The sequence below is a fragment of the Malaclemys terrapin genome, chromosome 8 (genome assembly GCF_027887155.1).
Source record: "Malaclemys terrapin pileata isolate rMalTer1 chromosome 8, rMalTer1.hap1, whole genome shotgun sequence".
NCBI lineage: Eukaryota > Metazoa > Chordata > Testudines > Emydidae > Malaclemys > Malaclemys terrapin.
Window position 1 is genome coordinate 79775514 of NC_071512.1, and position 20615 is coordinate 79796128.

Here is a 20615-nt window from a genome sequence, read left to right on the forward strand (position 1 = left end):
CGATAGGAAAAGGCATAGTTTAATCTTTGGAGAGCTGTTTGGAGAATGGAGGCTAGGGAGACTTGCTTTATATAGCAATATCCCTCTTCTTTGAAATCTGTACAATTATAAAAAACTGGTCATTGTCTGCCCTTGTGTGCATCTGTATTCAGACACAGGTACATGGTATGCTAACTAAACCAGCATAACTTCTCTTAATTTTTTGTATATATATTTTTAGTCATTGCATTTTAGACCATAATCCTCACCTAACTTGTTAAACTTTCATTAGGTATTGGGTGCCAAATTCAGGGGTGATGTGTAATTTGGACTCTGTGTGCCTTATTCAAGTTGGGGGGGGGGTATGAGCATGTTGATGAATAGATATGAATCTAGAAGGTATTTAAATTTGAGTAAAATGCACACTAAGGGGGTAAATTACATTACCTTTGACTCTCTCTAGACTTTAACTTAGAGCTAATTAAAATCACCTATAAATTCTTGAAAGCCTATTCCATAGTTGTTCTATACTAATACTTAGGACTAGAAAAGGGTCCGGGTGGCCTGCACAGAGTGTAAAAGGAATTCTTACTCCCCCTTTTTTCCTCAGGATCAATGGCCAAGTCCTGGGCTACTTAGGCATTTTTCTCTTAATTGGGTTGCCCATTCCTACTCTTGTTTAAATTCACACCCAGGGATAAATACAGAGTTAGTTTTTTCCTTCCTAGATATGGATATATAGCTCACAAATATTCAGGAAGATCAGAGAGGAGATGCTTTTCCAAAGGGTGGCAGGGGAAGGAACTGGCCCCTAGAAAGGGGAAGGAACTAGCTCCAGTGAGAATGTAACATATATCCTCATCTCTAAAAGTTTTTGAGAATTTAGAAAATTGTAAGTGCAAGTCAAAAGTACTGTATATTCCCAGGCAGCTTTAATTTGCATGACCAGCACTTACTCAGCACGGTACTATAGATGTTGGACACCTTGCAGCATTAAATGGGTCACATTTAACTGTTCTTGAACAATTAATCCTCTGTATTAGACATAAACAGGCTTTTTATCAGATATCAGGTGTCATGACTTCGCTTTTCACTACATTTTCTTTGATAAACATCTATTCATTGTGGAGACAAGGTGTGTGGGTAATATCATTTATTGGAACAACTTCAGTTAGTGAAAGGGACAAGCTTTTGAGCAAACCACATATATTCATTGTGGCCATTGCAAGGAAAGTTCCGCTTGCTAACTGTGTCTGAGTTTCCCCATGCATTCCCTATTGCATGTAAGCATAGGTGCTTATTCTGCACTTCTCTCATGTTTCTTTTTTTCACAAATGATTGTTCTTTAAATGCCAAATTGCCCTCAAATGTGTACATCTTGGAAGCCAGTGAGAGTTGGGTGCTTACATCTGAGCAAAAATTGTGACCCTCAGATGCCAGCACTGTAGTACAACATAATGTCTACTGCACTTTTCTAAAAGGTGTTTGAGTAGATTGACATTGATTATCTTCATTTTGTCACATAAATCCTTTGCCCCACTGCCCATGGAGCAATAACAGGGGATGTGAGGGACAGTTGTTTTTCAGAAACCAGAAAAGGCAAAATGATGAGCAGCTTTCAGTGCAGATAGAGGTGGCAGGGGACTTTTATCACCCATTTCACAAAAATCCAAATATTTCCTGTGTGATATCCAATGGAGTTTTTCTTTGTGATACATTACATATTAAAAATTGTTTTGTTCCCTTTTGTTTCTGGAAAAGAGATCCCTTTCCCAGTGTTCAAAATCTTTATTTAAATACCATCAAGCAAACCTACTTCAGAAGCTAGTGCCTGAGTATGGAAGTATACTTGCATTTTGGATATTTTTTAGCAGAATTTCATGAAGCCGTTGCATCCATTGCCAAATAGAAGAGCTGCAGTTTAAAAAAACAAAAAAGCTGGCTTGAACAAAGAAAGCTTTAAAAAGCCATCAGCGTATATTAGCATACTTTATTTAATCATCCTGTCATTAAAACTATGCTTTGCAGCAGAATTTGAAACTGTAACCTACTTCGAAGAAAGTCAAAAAGAGCCAGACTTCCAAAATTAAATTAAAACGGCAGGTGCAATTTTGTGTGCATTTGGATTGCACGGATTTATACACCTAAGATTTTGCATGTGCAAAAAATAGTTAATTTATGCTTGCAAATACAGTAGGCATGCACAAATCCAAGTTTTTGTGGGTGCAAAAGCTTGGATGTGAAAAACTGAGGATCAAATTCTCTGCTGATGTAAATGACCACACTCTGCTGACATCAACAGAGCCAGTTTTCACCAGCTAAAGATTTGACTGGTTGGGTGCAAAAACTTAAGCACAGTAAAGGCTTGATCATGGTAAGGGCTGAGCACTCCTAAGAAGTGTTGGACACTCAACTCCCAGTGATGTCAGTTTAAGGCCTCAGCACGTTACAGGACTGAACTCTAAATTACCCCTTCAATATCAGAGGCTGCGTTTAATGCACCTTCAAAAATTAGGTCCAAAATGTTAATTCTTTTTTAAAACAAAAAGCACTAAGATGCACAATGCACATTCTTTATAAGGGAGTTTCATGGGACAGAAATGTATTTTTCCTGATAGATTGCCTTTAAGGACCCTTTTGAACACATTATCTCCACAATGTTCCTTAAATTTGACTGTTTAAAATAGAATAAGTTGGAAAACTCCCTTCAATGTGTTTTCAATTGTAGACAATGGCACTTTCATCCAACAATTTTGAGGAGATAACTTTTAATTGCAATAATAAGAACCACATGGGCTATGATTGATGCAAACCTGATGTGTTCTCTTACTTTATTAATCTTTTTAATTAGAGTCAAAAGAATGCTTTATCTGTCGAGAAGGAGACGAGATGGGTTGTGACGCTCTGCTGCACTTCTGTGACTGCAAAAACCTGATTGCTCACCAGAAGTGTGTGTTAACCTGGATACAAAAGGTGAGGGAACTAATGCAGAATATTCTCTTCCATCTTGTACTGTGTAGAGTGAAAGACAATCTACCATATGTTGGTGTACTGTTATGATGAGCTTCCATTGTTTTTATTTGTGTTCTATAAACCTTTTACAAACATATGGTTACAACCTCAAGTGAGGGTGAGAAAAGGAGGTGTCATTTTAAAACCTCCAGATGTCAGAGCACTTACTGACCAAGGACCCAATCCCACAAGATACTGAGAAAATCCTATAAGGTTCTGGGTACCTCAATTCCCATTAATTTCAGTAGGAGTTGAGGGTGTTCAATTCTTTACAGCACCTTGTAAGATCAGATCCCAAGTGGCAACAGTTTGAAGCCATTATGATTTTGTATGTTGTGAACTACACAATAAGAGTGAGATGCTGACTTGGAGGGGTTTCCACAACTGTTGTTTAATTTGAAGTAGATATGGTGAATATTTTATGTCAGAACTGGTTAATGTGTTCACAAGCCCGTAACATATTAAGGGTTTGGGTTCAGTTTTCCCCATGGTTGAAACAATTGCAAACTAATAGGTAAGGTTTAGGTTTCATATATTTACTTAGGGCTTCCTGGCTTGCCAGAATTGTGAGCAGGACTAGTAGCCACATTGGAAAACATCATGTGACTTTTCCCATTTTTTATAATTGTTCTTTATTGTATTAGTATAATTGTTTTCTATCGTGACAATAGCGTGTAACTAGGCACCAAACCAAAAAGCAAAGGCAAGACCTCTGTCTCAAAAAGCTTACATTCTAAAAGTATTACATATCAGGGCTTTGTGCCGAGAGGCATAAAGTGACAAAGTGTGGGTTAAATAGAGGGGGAAAAAGTACAGGAAATGTATAAACTTAAGATCTCGAAAGGAGACCCAAAGCTTTTGTGTTATACCTGGTTTTTGTGGTCAAAGCCACACATTTTGCATATTTTGATACAAAGCCCATAAATTAGCCTAAGTCAGCACAATAAATTAGTGAACCTTGGCAAAATGTTTTGCAAACCTGGACTCTGTTTCTCATTTGTAATGAAACAAAAGAGCAAGCAGTTTTCAGACTTTTGGAGTTGTGTGAACGTTTTGCACAGCTCTAGCAACAACATATAAATTACATGGATTTCAGCCAGTGTTTTGGCTTGGTATGTTGTGCTAGAATGTTAGTACGTTGACTTTGGGTCTGACCCAAGCCCTTTGAAGTCAATGAGAGTCTTTAGACTTCATTGGGCTTTGGATCAGTTCTCCTGTTATAAGGTGCTTTCTGGTGCCAAAGTGGGGAAGAGGGATGTTCTGTTGCCTGTATTAGTTGAAGGAAGGCAATGCAGAAAAAAATGAACTGTTAAAGAAATACTTGCCAGATATTTGTGTTCTGTTCCCCCTCAAATAAAATAAATACAAATAAAACAAAATGGACTGGGTTTGGTGTGGGGGGTGGGCACGGAATAGCCTGTTATTTCTTTTAACATCAAGAGCCTGATACTTAAAAGGCTGCCAATATAATTGGCTCCATCTTTGCAACTACAATTAATTGCAGGCTGAAAATTACAAGTGCAATTAGTTGTTGGTGCAAATGCGAATACATCTGCCTCCCTGATTATGGGCTGGTCTTGAGAGGTGCTGAGCATCACTTCAATGGGAGCTGCTGCTGCTCAGCACCGTTGGGGATTCGGCTCTATGTCTGCAAGTTGGGTAATCAGATTGCTTAAATGCTAATATGTGCAGCTGTGAAACTGGAAGATAAGTTGAGACCATTGTAAAAATTGGGTCTTTTTATTAAGTTTACTGACTAAATGGCTATTTTTAGTCCAGCCAGTTCAGGCATCCCTTGCAAAAATAACTCAGAATGACCCAGTATCAGAGGGTAGCCGTGTTAGTCTGTATCCACCAAAACAACGAGGAGTCCGGTGGCACCTTAAAGACTAACAGATTTATTTGGGCATAAGCTTTCGTGGGTAAAAAAACTATCTGAAGAAAAAATCTGCATCTGAAGAAGTTTTTTTTTTTTACCGACGGAAGCTTATGCCCAAATAAATCTGTTAGTCTTTAAGGTGTCACCGGACTCCTCGTGTTTTTCAGAACACACCACTCCCTAGAACCACTCTTTAATGTAACAAGAGTGGTGCTAGGGAGTTAAAATATCCAGAAAGCCTGCATTTGTTTCAATCTGTCATACTCAGCATGGGGATGTATGGTGAAAGCATTGAGGGGGTTATTGCATCCTGGGATTCCTAGAAGGGTGCCCTGGCAAACATTACTACACACATGTTTGTCATATCTAAATTATTAAGCAATTGAATTTAGCAGTAATGACTATGAATTAACCATCTGTCAAAGATAAGAAACGTCTACTTTAACCCACAGGCTGCCATAGATGCCTTTATATGGTGCCCACAACATTCCTTTGGTTGCCAAAATGGAAAGTGGCAGCAGCACAAAAGTTAACTGAGGGGGATACAATCCCTTTCACGTTCTGAGAAATTATTTGCTAGATTGTTTCAGCCAAGCTTTAGCAATAGACTAGGAGTCGTTTCTGCAGATTGTTTTGATTGTGAGAAAGAATGACATCTTTAGATTGCAAATAATTTTGAATATTTCTCCCTTTCTAAGAATCAGGGGAGTTGATTTTTAATGTTACTTGAGATGTGATATATGTTATATAGAAGGTTCAGAATTTCTGAGGCCTACTGGGCCCTCAGTATAAATTTTCCTTTCCTTCATTTCCTTCCTTGTCTAAATGAGGCAACTAGGCCTTTTAAAAGTAGGGTATCAGCACCTCCAAACAACGTTGGAGCGGTCTGATACTACTTGAGTATCAGATATTTACTTGCCCATCTTGTTACTTCACCAAATCAAGAAGTTGAATTGCATGCTCAATACCAGAGCAAAATTTCCATAGAAATGAATGGAATAATTCATCCTAAAAAAGACAGCAACTACTAGTTGATGACATCAAGTCATTCATTCATTATATATAATAATTTTTACTCTCTGCTTTTTACTCTAGGGGAACTTGCCTCCTTACACCTATTCTTTAACCTATGTTCTTTCACGCAGAACCTTCCTTAAGGTTTTTCTACATACATTACTAAAAAAAACCCTACCAGTAATTGTGTCACAGATAAACTATGCACTCTGAGCTGAATGGTTTGTGTATACACAATTGCTAGTTCTGGTAAAAAGAAAATGGGAAAACGTTTTTATTGATATTTTCAACAAAGTTTCCCATGTTTTGTCAGAAAAGTTTTATTGTGACTTGCACAATTATTTTTTAATCTATTTAGACAGTAAATGCCTGTAGAATGGTAGAAATACACTTGGTTCTGAGATAGTTAGGCATCTTTGTTCCTACAATCAAGATTTGTTTACATTTTCCCATCCTCTAGCAAAATAATCAGGAGTGCTTTAAGACTTCTTTGTCTTTACAGCTTATATGAACTTCCTTATAAAATTTCAGAATATTTAACAAATTTCTCTTGGCAGGAAAAATAAAAGCAAGAGCTTTAAGTGGCTGCTGTATCTAAAATTGTTTAAGTGTTTCTGTGTTCCCTGAAAGTACAGCAAGTTGTTTACTTATTGCTAATACCTAAAATAATTACATTTTGCACACGTGTCTCTTGCAATACCTACATATAGGCACAAGACCTGATCATCAGCTCCACTGAGGGAAGGTTTCTCTCTTCTCTCCCAGTTGTGAGGCTGCCAGGATCTGAAACAGAATTCAGAAATTTAGAGCAGTTACTTGGCTGCTCCAAGTTATGCCAGCTAGAGTGCTCACATAAACTGCCACTCTGTATGTCTCTATTGGAGGAATCCTCAACTGCCTGTTTGAGATAACTAAGGCCCTTTTGCACAGCTGGAGCAGGGTTGAGGATCTAGCCCAGGGTCAGAAAACAGGATGAAGCAGCTAAGACTTCTCATAAAATTCTCTTCTCCTATGTCAAATCTCTGTTTTGTGGCTACTCAAGAGGAATTATGTGTCTGCATTTATTTATCTAGATAATTGTCCAGAAGGTCCTTCTTCAAGTTCAGATCAGATTCTCTTTTTTCTTCATCTCACATTTACAGGGTTGCTTTTCTGCTGCTCCATGACAAAGCTGCGATAGAACATGTGGACAGTGTAAAAAGAAACATAACTTTTCCTCCCTAGTTTGTAGTGAGTATAGGGGGATCATGTTGCTAGTGTTTTAAAGATGTCCCATATTTGGTACATAAGGTCAGTATAGGGTGGATGTTATGTATTTCTACAGTATTCACGTAATGGATCCTACATTGTGATACCAATATAGGATTTTGTACTCTGTATGATTTTTGTATCAAAAATATTGTATGATGCAATTCCTTTATAAATAACCTTTCCTTATATTTTTTTCCTACAGTCGTCCTTCTATTTCCTTGAAATGTAGGTGGTCACCATAAGTTAACAACATTCTTTCTACTCTCCCTACATCTGCTATGTGTTATCTGGTACTCACCTCTGACCCTGATATTCAACACAAGAATAAGAAGAACTGCATCCTATTCAGCTGGCTGCTTGCACTTTAACTCCAAATGATCAGTGGCTGTTGAATTAGCATGTGCCAGGAGCAGAAATTGCTGAGGCAGCATCAGGGCAATTCAAACAGAGATCTTCCATCTTCTTTTACATTTGGGATAATTAAGCAGGCCTCCAGGAATAAGCATGTCAGCAGAGTATATTTTTAGGGGGAAACTTTTATATAGACCAGGGTTAGGCTTTCCTGAAATAAAACAAGTCTAATATTGATTTATAACAGGAAGAAATTTGACAACAAAATATTTGTTTTTCTTACTTACTGAGTCAGTACATTGTACATCTACATAGAGAATCTGTGTCATTCCCTGCAGAGACATTACTCTCGAAAATATTGGAGGCCCAGACTCTGGATTAGTAGCATTTTACTCCAGGACTAATCTTATACTTTGATGGGGCTATTCATAGAGTAAGGTGCTATTCACTGTGAGTAAGAGTATCAGAATCTGAACCTAAATGTGAAGGTTCCTTTGGACCTTATCACATCAAAACCCTTCTGATATTCTCCCGACCCACAAGGAGGAATTAGAATGGCTTATTTGGGCCTTGTTGTGGAGGAAACAGGACTGCTGCCTTGCCTGCCAAAAGTGGAATGATTAAAACTTTGGGAACTGCCCAAAATAGAAACAGAATCAGTTTGTTTCTCAGACTTTTTGTCCTTTCTTCTTCCTTTGATTGGTGAGGTGTGAGGGAGTAGCCTCTTACAGACCAATAATCCTCAAACCCACAATCCCACAATTTAAATTATGGCTCTAGTCATACAGTGCTATTTGCTGAACAATGCGGTTGACCTATGTGATAATCTCCAACGTCCTGTAGTGTTCTACAAGATCCTCAAACTCTCTTCTGCTATATTTGATTCCCTCTGCAGCTGCTTTTGAAGTATTAAAATGTAGATTTGAGAACTGGCAGTAAGGCAAGGAGTGTGTCTTACTGACTGTTTATGGCTGCCAAAACATGTCTTGGTGGTTGACAGTAAAGCATATGGTATTTATGCAGGTCCCAAGTGCAAGAGCTCATTGTACCAATGAGTCTGCCACAATTTTAAAGTGATGGACTCACACCAGGAAAAGCTGTTCTTCTGATGGTGATAGATCAGTGCATCTAGGTACAAGGCCATCATTTGGGCTACAAATGTAGGACTACTCAGTGACTCAGATTTTTTTCTTAAACGGCTGTGCTTCACTTGCCAAGTATATATCTTTATGCATATCTGTATTTATATTTCACACCATTGACCAGGGAAAAATAGGTGCTGAAGATGCTAATTATATAATTACAAGAGTATAGTAAAACCAAATGAAGGATGATGAAGAAAAACTCAGTAGAACTCATGTTAGGAAATAAAAATCCATGTATTACTTTTAGACTGCAAGCTCCCCATTCTGAGTACAGTGCCAGCTAGTCAAAGGTGAATTCAGATGACACTGTGAAGGGGATCTGTTTTCCTGTTCCCAATGTGTGCATGCACATCTAATATATGTATGTTTACAGTAGGCAGTTTTTTATTTTACCAGCAGATTAAGATACAATTCTTAAACAGGTGAGCTTCTCACCCAAAATCAATTTTTTTTTTTTTTTTTGAGAAAGGGCATACTGAAACAACAAGGTTAGCAAAGAATTTTAGAGGTGTTATAAAGGACTGAGTTTGCACCGTGTTAAAAGTCATTAAAAAATCTATCTTTTGGCTCCCTACTGACTCTGACTATTTTAATAAGTGGTTTGGTTAATTTGAAAGGTAGTTCCCTGAGTAGGAGACTTGGGTTTCGGACATTACATCAAAATTGTATGTGCTTAGGGAACACTCCTGAAATGTGTGGGCTTGGGGGTTGGCTCTGTTTTTCTTCTTCGGAGATTGGAAATTATTTGTGGTGGAATTCTTCTAGTTATGAGTTATTTTTTTACAACTGTTAAATAAATACTATGGGCTGATTCAGCCCCAAGTAGCCTGCATTCACTTTTTCTTTCTTATCTGAAAGAGTGTTGCAAGTACCTAAATACAATAATTGTGCCATTTGTTTGTCATGCCCTTTTTTGACTATGGGTTACTCAGTAGATGTCTAAAATTATCCTTAACTACGTTTTATAAAGCCCAGAACTGTAATCCTAAAATAATTATCTTAATAAGTGCTTCTCAGTTGCCACCAGGCAATAACTGCATGCCTGTCCTCTTAAAAGGAGTTTAAAATGAACACACAAATTTCATATTCTTATTAAATTTTGTTGAGAATAAACTAAGAAAATAATATTTTAAATAATTGCATTCGGGTCCCTGTGAGATATCAGCATAATTTTACGTAAGATACCTTTATTTAATATGCATTTATTGATTAATAAAGAAACACATTCTGTTTGTAAACCAAATGATTGGTCCAGTGGCACAAAACAATAATGCAATGAAGCCTCTAATTCATTAAATTGGAATATAGGGATTGAATTACTAATTTATGTTGGTTTTAATATCATGTTATAAATTATACTATTCTAAAATGTAGGAGGAAAATATTCCCCATGACGGTGGTTACCTACAGTTCCAACTAGTAAGGTTATATATGACTCCAGGGAGATGAAGTAGGGGGAGGCACTAGAGATTCTGCAGACTGACATGGTTCCCCAGGAATTTAGTGTAGTGTATGTTGCAATAGCCACAACTTTAAAAATCAACCAATTTTTTAAAAACACTGAAAGTTTTGTACAGAAGTCCTTGTTAGAAACAGGTAGATATTGGAATACTGGCCTGTGAGATAACTGAACAAGAAGGTCAAGTATTAGAAAAAATTAACAGGGAGGGAGAGAGAGAGAGAGAGACAGACAGACTTCATAAATCTTAAGTGGTTTCAGTTCATTTCTGCCCATCTTAGCGTTTTTATTCAGGAAAAACATGCCTTAAAACTCTCATCTTCAGTATTTCACAGCCTGTTGTTCACGTATCCCCTTCTGTGGTCTTTTTAGCTAAAGAGTCCCCTGCTTAAATGCCTCAAAAGCTTCTTTGAGAAACCAACAGAAAGTCCACTTGAACGCACACTAGATTATCTCCAAAGGTTCCATATTGCTCTTGGGTCTCCGCTCCCTAGTGCAAGACAGGCTGTAACTCCCTAGTTCTCAGACTTCAGCCCTGTGAGACACAGGCAAACCAACCTCCTTCGGAGAACTGCCAGGGTCTCCAGTGTGCCGCTCTTTCAAAAACCTTGTGTTTGTTTGTTACTGATGTACAAAGAGAAGCTTCCTGAGTAACAGGAGTATTTAATGGAATCCTTTCTCAGATCTACCGGCAGTTAGTCATTTCAGTGACTAAGCCTTCTTTTGGGGCTCCACTTCAGAAATCAGTCATGAATGTTCTATTATTGAACAGCGATTACATGCAATAAGGCAAGATTTGCAAGGTTTTAAGGGTGGCCACTAATATTCAAAGAGATGAACATCTCCAATATAAATACTACAAATGGACTGAAGTTAACAAGAATCTATGAAATGGCATGAGAATGTTGATGAAACAAGAAAATCACCAGTAAAATGGCACCATAGGAAGGATACCACTATGATGAGACTTTTAAACCGCAGGAAGGCTCTCTTTCTCTCTAGCATACACATTCATTTCTTTCTTTTGATTTCTGGTTGTATTTTGAGTCATCTTTCATTTGATTCACAAAAGGAAAGAGCAAGATTGTATGTAAACTATCCAGATTTAAATTTGAAATTGTTTCAGTCCTTCCTGGGGAGAGGAAATTCAAACTTCCTTTCGTAGTTAGATGAATGGGCTCAGCCTTGCCAGGATCGTAGCACTGCCTGAGGGCTGCTGAGCTCTCACATCTCCCGGTGAAGTCAGTGGGAATTGAGAGTGTTCATCACCCCTGAGGAGCTGTTCATCACCTGCAAGGACTAGAAGCTAAGACTGATTATTTTTTAAAATGGGAAGTAGACTTACATGGAGCATGAACCCCCAGTTGTGACACTGGTATGGCAACTGTTGTGCCAACAGAGAGACATACACCCCACAGTTCCAGGGTTCACTGACCACAGGGACATTTTTTGAGTATAACATTCACAGAGGACATGACTCCCCATCTAGCTCATGTCCAGAAAGAAATGTCTCTGTTGGTCCAGAACTACAGTGATGCACTCAGGTAGGTCACGGAATGGTCAGAATCTAAAAGAGACATGCACAACAGACTTTTGCTACAGCACCGCTTTTTGCTCACCATGTAGAACTTTTAATAGTAATACTATTAAAGTAAAACTTTGATAGCAGCCTTCAACTACCTGAAGGGGGGTTCCAAAGAGGATGGAGCTTGGCTGTTCTCAGTGGTGGCAGATGACAGAACAAGGAGCAATGGTCTCAAGTTGCAGTGGGGGAGGTCTAGGTTGGATATTAGGAAACACTATTTCACTAGGAGGGTGGTGAAGCACTGGAATGCATTACCTAGGGAGGTGGTAGAATCTCCTTCCTTGGAGGTTTTTAAGGCCTGGCTTGACAAAGCCCTGGCTGGGATGATTTAGTTGGGAATTGGTCCTGCTTTGAGCAGGGGGTTGGACTAGATGATCTCCTGAGGTCCCTTCCAACCCTCATATTCTCTGATTCTATGATTCTACTCCTGACCAGATGACGTACAATGCATTGCCTTTTTGTGCCCAGTTTTTCAGTTTTAGTGAGAGAGGCAGTGGCCTTGAACAGTATTTTCTAACATGTTAACCTGCTCCATTGCTGATCAAACTGTAAGCAGGTTTTACACTTGAGTGGGCTGACATGTCTGGGCTTTGTTCTACGTGTACATCTTGGGTTCATGATGGGGGTTTCTAAAGCCATTGTTTGTGAAGGATAATCATTTTTCCCTCCAAAGTCCTATTGAGTACTACAAAAATACATGATGCTTTTTTGAGGGCTTTATCTCACCAAAGCTGCATAATATATATTTTCTCCTGAGAATGATGGTTAAACACCATAAACCTTGATTATTTCTAAAGGCTCAGAGGGGCTCCACGATCTTGAGCCCCAGTTTAAGCTGATTGTCCATAGTGAGTTTCAGGCTTATCTTTTTGTGCCTTATTGACTTGAGGAGTATTTAAGAGTGTTTGCATAAAATAAAAATGATAAATGCAAGAAAGGTGCAAATTATCAAATGTGAACCAGATTCTGGAGTAACAAAGCATTCACTTTTCATAATTGATTTGGCCCTGTTGTTCTTTAATTCTGCCAGGGAGATGATGCTAATATGTTTTATTTTCCTGGTCAATATAATTTTAATCAGTTTTCTTACTAAATGATTGTTTTTCTCTTAGAGTTCTGATAATCAAGATAGAGCAAGATGCAAAGTATGTACAGCTGAGGTAAGTCACTCAACTGTTCTTTCTATGTTTTCAAAAAGTACTGGATTAATGGAGGAAATTAACGATTTATAACCCACGTGTGAAAGGGATTGTAGTCTAAGTATTTGCCTATGTGTGTACTGAACTGCATGTCTAAATATAAGGTATATGTGTACTATACCCAGTGGTTCTTGAATATTTCCAGTCCATGCATCCATATTAAAAAGGTAATTAATGTTGTGACCACTCTCCCTCCATCCTCTCTCTGCCAAAGGACAAGCCTGCAGGTCTTTAACTGTTATCCCAACACACACGATACAGTGCAATCTGATCTCTTTCCTTTGCTACAGTTCTTGATGAGACCCCCTACCTTTTGTGGATGTGCATGCTGCTGCTATCCACTCCAGTCTGCCTCCTTCTATCATAGGCAAACAGCAGTGGTAGAATTCCACAAAGTAATACAGGTGCATTTTGTATCACCGGAATAAACTCTCATTGAATGTTCATGTCCCGCCCAATTCTCTGAGGTGCTTCCATTGAAATCAGTTGGATCAAGCATATCTTTGGGATGTGACACTGTTACTAGCCGCTTGCAATTATACTATTTAACCCTTTCATGTGTGTCACATAAACCATAGCTACCATTATCTTTTGCCCTCCCGCACATCATTCTTACCCCCAGCCAATTAGGAGAAGTAAAAATAATGCTGGAGTTGGGGTTCATCGAAGAATCCCACAGTCAGTGGTCCAGCCCAATCTTCTCCTTTTATTTCCTCCCTTTTTGCCGCTGGCACCCGATAGGACCTCATTGTTACTCTGGCCCCAGGGTTCGTGACTATGTGGCGATATGTCTCGGTTGTTCGACCCCGTTTTGTCGAGAACACATCTTGGTTCTGGAAGATCATCTCAGACACCTCATTCTTCTGGTCTGGTGTTAAATCGGGAGACACTCTCACCTGTTTGGAAGGCTTGTTTTCCTGGGTTAGGTCTTTTTGGACCGTTGTGCATGCCTGTTGTGCATGCCAGGGTTTCAGAAGGTTAACGTGATAAATCTGTTCTGCCCAGTTCCCCAGGTTACACTGCATAGGCTCCTCAGCATTGGGACACTGTGCAGCTATGTGTCCCCACTCCCCGCAGGCATAACATCTGTATGGAGCCCTAGGCGTTCCCCTGTCTCTTGGTTTGGGCAGTCTAACTTCATGATCCTCTTCTCCCTCAGTGCTCCGACTCTTTGTGGCCTCTGATGGGCCTTCAGTCTCTCTCTTTTTCCACCTGGGCCCTCCTGGTGGCCCAGTCACCCGAACTATAGGGCTTTGTGCTGCTAGTTTAACCCGGGGTGCCTCTTCCTTAACTGGTCGGGTCAGTTCCCTCGCTGTCCTTCACCTCTCTACCAGGGCGACAACCTCGTCATAGGTGGAGGGTTCGTTCTGGCTTACCCAGGCATGAAGGTCTGGTGGTGGTCCCCTCATGTATCGGTCGATTACCAGAACCGCTAGTATCTCTTCCGGACTCCAGGACTCTGTTTGCAACCACTTTCGTGCGAGATGGATGAGGTCATACAATTGGGACTGCAGGGTTTTGTCTTCCTGGTATCTCCAACCGTGATACTGCTGGGCCCGCACTGCTCTCGTTACCCCAGATCTGGCCAGGATCTCTGCTTACAGCTGGGGGTAGTCTGCCGCAGCCTCTTCAGGCAGATTATGGTAGGCCTTCTGGGCCTCCCCACACAGGAATGCCAGACCACTGATCTCGAGGTCAGGCCTTCCATAGGGCTGTCCTCTCAAAGGCCAGAAGGTATGCCTCTACATCATCCTCCCATGTCATTTTCTGCAGCCAATGGCTGGCCCGTATGAGCCGCGTCCCATCATGGCCATAATTCAGCTCTGTAAGGGACTTTACCTGGTTTACCAGTTCTCGCAGCATAGCTCGGTCTTGAGCAGCCTGGTCCATCAGCAGGCGATTAGTCTCTTGCTGCAGCCGCACTGCCTTCTGTTGGGTGGCTGCCTGGACACAGGTAGCCTCCTGCTGGGCCGCTGTAGGTTGTATCAGTGCTCGCACTATGTCATCCATTTTGGTGAAAAAAAATAAACCCTCTCCCCTTTTTTTTTTGTTTTTGTTTTGTTTTTTTTTTTTTTAAATCACCCTCCTTCTTCTGCCACGCTGTGCACCTGAAGATCCCACTCCTGACACCAGTGTGACAAAGTTCCTCCTCTATCTTGGTGGGTGCTGCACTTATTGGCGGATTCTTTTGCCTCAAAGATTCACCATGTGAGTTGGGGAACAGCCCAGAGACCTTCCCCTCTGGAAGAACCCACAGTCCAGGTCAATTGGGAGGTTTGGGGGGAACCCAGGCCCGCCCTCTACTCCGGGTTCCAGCCCAGGGCCCTGTGGACTGCAGCTGTCTATAGTGCTTCCTGTAACAGCTGCATGACAGCTACAACTCTCTGGGCTACTTCCCCATGGCCTCCTCCAAACACCTTCCTTATTCGCACCATAGGACCTTCCTCCTGGTGTCTGATAACGCTTGTGCTCCTCAGTCCTCCAACAGCACACCCTCACCCTCTCACTCTCAGCTCCTTGCGCCTCTTGCTCCCAGCTCCTCACACTCACACCACAAACTGAAGTGAGCTCCTTTTAAAACCCAGGTGCCCTGATTAGCCTGCCTTAATTGATTCTAGCAGCTTCTTCTTAATTGGCTCCAGGTGTTCTAATTAGCCTGCCTTCCTGAACTGGTTCTAGCAGGTTCCTGATTACTCTAGTGCAGCCCCTGGTCTGGTCACTCAGGGAACAGAAAACTACTAATCGAGTGACCAGTATATTTGCCCTCTACCGGACTCCTGTACTCCACTGGTCTGGGTCTGTCACAATGCGTAAATGGTATAGTGAGTTGTGGCAAGAGTAGAGGTAAATTGCCCATCATTTTAATTCTTCTAGAGTTGTTTCCATTTTAGCAATAGCATGACAAATCCATTATCTTTTTAAGCTTCACAGTAGCTGGACACTTGGGAATAAATGTGCTCCAGCTAGCACAAGAAGGTGAAAACTGTATCTTCCTGCACCAGTGATGGTTATTGTGCCAAGGGGGCATTTATTCCAGGGGAAGAGCAGAAGGTATTTCACCTCCGCCTTCCCCAGTGATTTACACCAGGATGTGCGACAGGGATTCCTCAGGCGCTAAATCCTCCAGGTACTTTGATCTCTCCCTCACAACATATGGGTTCAGTTTTGGGGCATGTTATGATCCCAACCCCAGTGGACTAGTGTTGCAGTCCTTCAGCCTACCTGCCTGCCATCTACTCTGCTTCTGCAGTATCAGATATTATGATGAGGACCAAATAAGTACCTAGATCAGGGTTCAGCAACCTTTCAGAAGTGATGTGCCGAGTCTTCATTTATTCACTCTAATTTAAGGTTTTGCGTGCCAGTAATACATTTTAACGTTTTTAGAAGGTCTCTTTCTATAAGTCTATAATATATAACTAAACTATTGTTGTATGTAAAGTAAACAAGGTTTTTAAAATGTTTAAGAAGCTTCATTTAAAATTAAATTAAAATGCAGAGCCCCCCGGACTGGTGGTCAGGACCCGGGCAGTGTGAGTGCCACTGAAGATCAGCTCATGTGCCGCCTTTGGCACGCGTGCCATAGGTTGCCTACCCCTGACCTAGATAGAGTGGAGTTTTTGCCCCTCTGGAGCCCTCTGTTATGGACCAGTCAGCTATAATTGATTAATTTGGACCTGGATCTCCATTAATACAGACTCAGTCATTTCTCAAATCTCCCTCTCATTCCCTCATCATTCTGCATAGCAGGTTATAGACTTGAATCAGGGCTCCATAAACCAACAGTTTTTAGATGAGCCCTTGTATAATGGAACTTGGAATCAGAAACCAGGTGCTGCATCTACAAACCTCAAAGGAAAGGAGCTTATTGCTATTGTTCTCCATCCCTCCCTCTTTTTTGTAAGCGGTAGTTCTGAGTGAATCCAGCCAAAGGGAAGGAAGAAAGAAGTCTTACATGAAGGGTCAGGGTGACTGCACTTAGGAACTGGTTCAGAGCAATACAAAATGTTGATAGCTCAAAACAAAAAATAGAAGCAAGGAAAGTACAATGCAAAAGTGAGGTAAGCCTGTGACTCCCCAGTAAAGTTCCAGGAGCCCTTTAGGGGGCAGGTTCCAAGCAACCCACAGTTAAAAAGCAGGTGGCTGAGATGTACACATGAAGGAGTTCTGATTATGCTAAATATAGGGGGAAAACAAAGCTCGAGTGGTTTCTGAAGTCATAGCACCCTTGAAATGGATGTACAGACTTGATGTTTTCTTGTGTTGTATTCTATAAGCTTGAATAATATCACATTTTAACAGATTTTTTCAAAAAAATCAGATACAGAATACCCCTCTGCAGTGCACTTCTATTTTTATCAAATCAGCTTTTTGTAGATGATTTTTGCTATTGCAATTTTAGCTTCAGATACTTATGAACAGCTCAGTGTTTTGACGTTTGATGTCTCAGCCACTGAGCATCCATTTCATTCACATTATGCCAACCTACTGGATAAAATGCTGTAAAATATCCAATAGGATTTTCCCTCACATTTTAAAAATATAAGTAATGGCCTCAGTATCACAGCTATGAAATGCAGCTTTCTGGTGCATCGTATTTATTAAATCCCCCTGTTACTTCACACTAACTGGCAGTAGGTGTTTTGCTATTCAGAAGCCATCAAAGGCTCCTTTCTTGGTTACATTGGGTGAAACAATCATTGTGACAGTTACAGGTAATGGTATTTGGAGGGCATGGCTCCAAGGGTTCATTCTTTTTTAGAATGTTTACCTCACCTGACATATCTATCTTGGATGCCATTGTGTTTATTCATCTGTATATTATTTAAATAAAATTGGGCTAAGAAATAAGATCATAAGAACGGCTATACTGGATCAGACCAATGGTCCATCTAGCCCAATATCGTGTTTTCTGACAGTGGCCAGTGCTTTAGAGGGAATGAACAGAACAGGGCAATTACTGAGTGATCCATTCCCTGTCATCTATTCCCAGCTTCTGGCAGTCAGAGTTTTAGGGACAAGCAGAGCATGGGTTGCATCGCTGACCATCTTGGCTAATAGTCATTGATGGATCTATACTCCATGAGCTTATCCATTTCTTTTTTTGAACCCAGTTATACTTTGGCCTTCACAGCATCCCCTGGCAATGAGTTCCATAGGTTGACTATGTGTTGTGTGAAGAACTTCCTTATGTTTGTTTTAAATCTTCTGCTTATTAATGTCATTGGCTGACCTCTGGTTCTTGTGTTATGTGAAGAGATCAATAACACTTCCTTATTCACTTTCTCCACACCATTCATGATTGTATAGTGCTGTATCATCCCCCTAATCTGAACAATCCTAGTCTTCTTAAGCTCTCCTTGTATGGAAGCTGTTCCATACCCCTAATCATTTTCGTTGACCTTCTCTGTGTTTTTACCAATTCTAATATATCTTTTTTTGAGATGGGGTGATGTAACGGGGCAACCGTCCCACTCTGGCAGAGAAAAAGTTAATGGTGCTAGGGAGGTTGCACAGGAAGCAGTCAATAGGAGAGAGGCTGCGAGGAATAGCTAATCAGATCCCAGCAGGTCCATAAAAAAGAGAACTGCAGGGCAGACTAGGTCACTTTCTCATGGGAGCCCAGGAAGTAAGGACTGCATCCCTGGAGGGCTGAGAGAACTGTAAGCACTTTGGACAGAGCAGCGGCTGGTTCCTGGTACAGAGCAGTTGGGGCCCTGAGATAAGGGCAAAGAAGGTGCTGGGGCCATGGGGAATTAGCCCAGAGAAACAGAGCAGCATTGACTGAAGTTACAGAGGAGCAGCAGGGGGCTGCTATTTACAGAGTCCTGGATTGGGGCCTGGAGTAGTAGGCAGGCCTGGGTCCCACCCACTTGTCACTGGGGAAATGGCTAGACTGTTGGACAGAGATATCTTCCTCCCTCCACGGAAAGGGAAAACACAGACGATGACCTAGCCAGAGGGCTGAGTCGAGAAGAGGATGCTGCGGTCCTGGGAGCTGAGAGAGGAGCCATACGCAGGAACAGAGACAGAGTGCCGGTCTGAAGACTGCAGATGTGGGCATTGGCCTCGAACTAATCCCCAACATGAGCGGGAGGAGGCACTGGTCTGTTGATGAGGGCTGCACCCCATGACTGATGACCAGAACGGCATGCAATATTCGTTGTGGGTGTACCATGGATTTATATAGTGGCATTATGATGATTTCTGTCTTATTATCTATCCCTTTCCTAATGGTTCCTAACGTTCTGTTAGCTTTTTTGACTGCCACTGCAATTTGAGCAGATGTTTTCAGAGAACTGCCCACTATGATACCACTCATAAAGATCATGGAAACAGCTAATTTAGATCCCATCATTTTCTATGGATAGTTGGGACTGTTTTCCAATGTTCATTACTTTGCATTTATTAGCATTGAATTTCATCTGCCATTTTGTTGCCCAGTCACCCAGTTTGGGAGATCTCTTTGTAACTTTTTGCAATCAGCACTGGATTTAACTAGCTTGAATAATTTTGTATTGTCTGCAAACTTTGGAACCTCATGTTTATCCCTTTCTCAAGATCATTTATAAATTAAATAAATATATAAATAAATTAATGGAGATATCCCATCTCCTAGAACTGGAAGGGACCTTGAAAGGTCATTGAGTCCAGCCCCCTGCCTTCACTAGCAGGACTAAGTACTGATTTTGCCCCAGATCCCTAAGTGGCCCCCTCAAGGATTGAACTCACAACCCTGGGTTTAGCAGGCCAATGCTCAAACCACTGAGCTATCCCTCCCCCCATGAATATGAATATGAATATGAATATGTTGAACAGCAGTGGTCCAGTACGGAGCCTTGGGGGAGCCGGTTATTTACCTCTCTCCACTGTGAAAACTGACAGTTTATTCCTACCCTTTGTTTCCTTTTTTTTAACCAATTATTGATGCATGAGAGGACCTTTCCTTTTACCCCCATAACTCCTTACTTTTCTTATGAACCTTTGATATGGGAACTTGTCAAAGGCTTTCTGAAAGTCCAAGTACACTATATTCACTGGATCACTTGTCCACATGTTTGTTGACCCCTCAAAGAATTCTAATAGATTAGTGATGCATGATTTATCTTTTAAAAAGCCATGTTGACTCTTCCCCCAACATATTGTGTTCATTTATGTGTCTGATAATTCTGTTCTTTGCTATAGTTACAACCAATTTGCCTGATACTCAGGTTAGGCTTACCAGCATGTGGTTGCCAGGATCACCTGTAGAGCCTTTTAAAAAAAATCGGTGTTAGATTAGCTATCCTCCAGTCATCTGGTACAGAGGCTGATTTATGTGGTAGATTACATACCACAGTTAGTAGTTCTACAATTTCATATTTGAGTTCCTTTAACACTCTTGGTTGCATACCATCTGATCCCGGTGACTTATTACTGTTTAATTTATCAATTTGTTCTAAAACCTCCTCTATTGGCACCTCAATCTGGGACAGTACTCCAGATTTATCACCTAAAAAGAATGGCTCAGGTGTAGGAATCTCCCTCACATCCTCTGCAGTGAAGGCTGAGGCAAAGAATTTGTTTAGCTTCTCTGCAACACTCTTGTCTTCCTTGAGTGCTCCATTAGCACCTTGATTGTCCAATAGCCCCACTGGGATACATCATTCTTTCCATATAAAAAATAGTGGAGAGTGTGAATGTGAGTGAGAAATGGAAAATTCTGGGTTAAAGAAGGCTTGATGTTATCAGATGATTAAAT

General features: G+C 40.8%; 1 protein-coding gene across 1 annotated transcript in view; it reads left to right on the plus strand.

Annotated features, from left to right (window-relative positions):
* Positions 1 to 20615, plus strand: part of LOC128842354 (uncharacterized) — a 197971-nt gene that overhangs the window by 29897 nt on the left and 147459 nt on the right. The window contains exons 2-3 of the mRNA XM_054038291.1: positions 2831 to 2952; positions 12788 to 12835. Coding sequence (XP_053894266.1) covers positions 2831 to 2952; positions 12788 to 12835 — 170 coding nt within the window. The remainder of the gene's footprint in view (positions 1 to 2830; positions 2953 to 12787; positions 12836 to 20615) is intronic.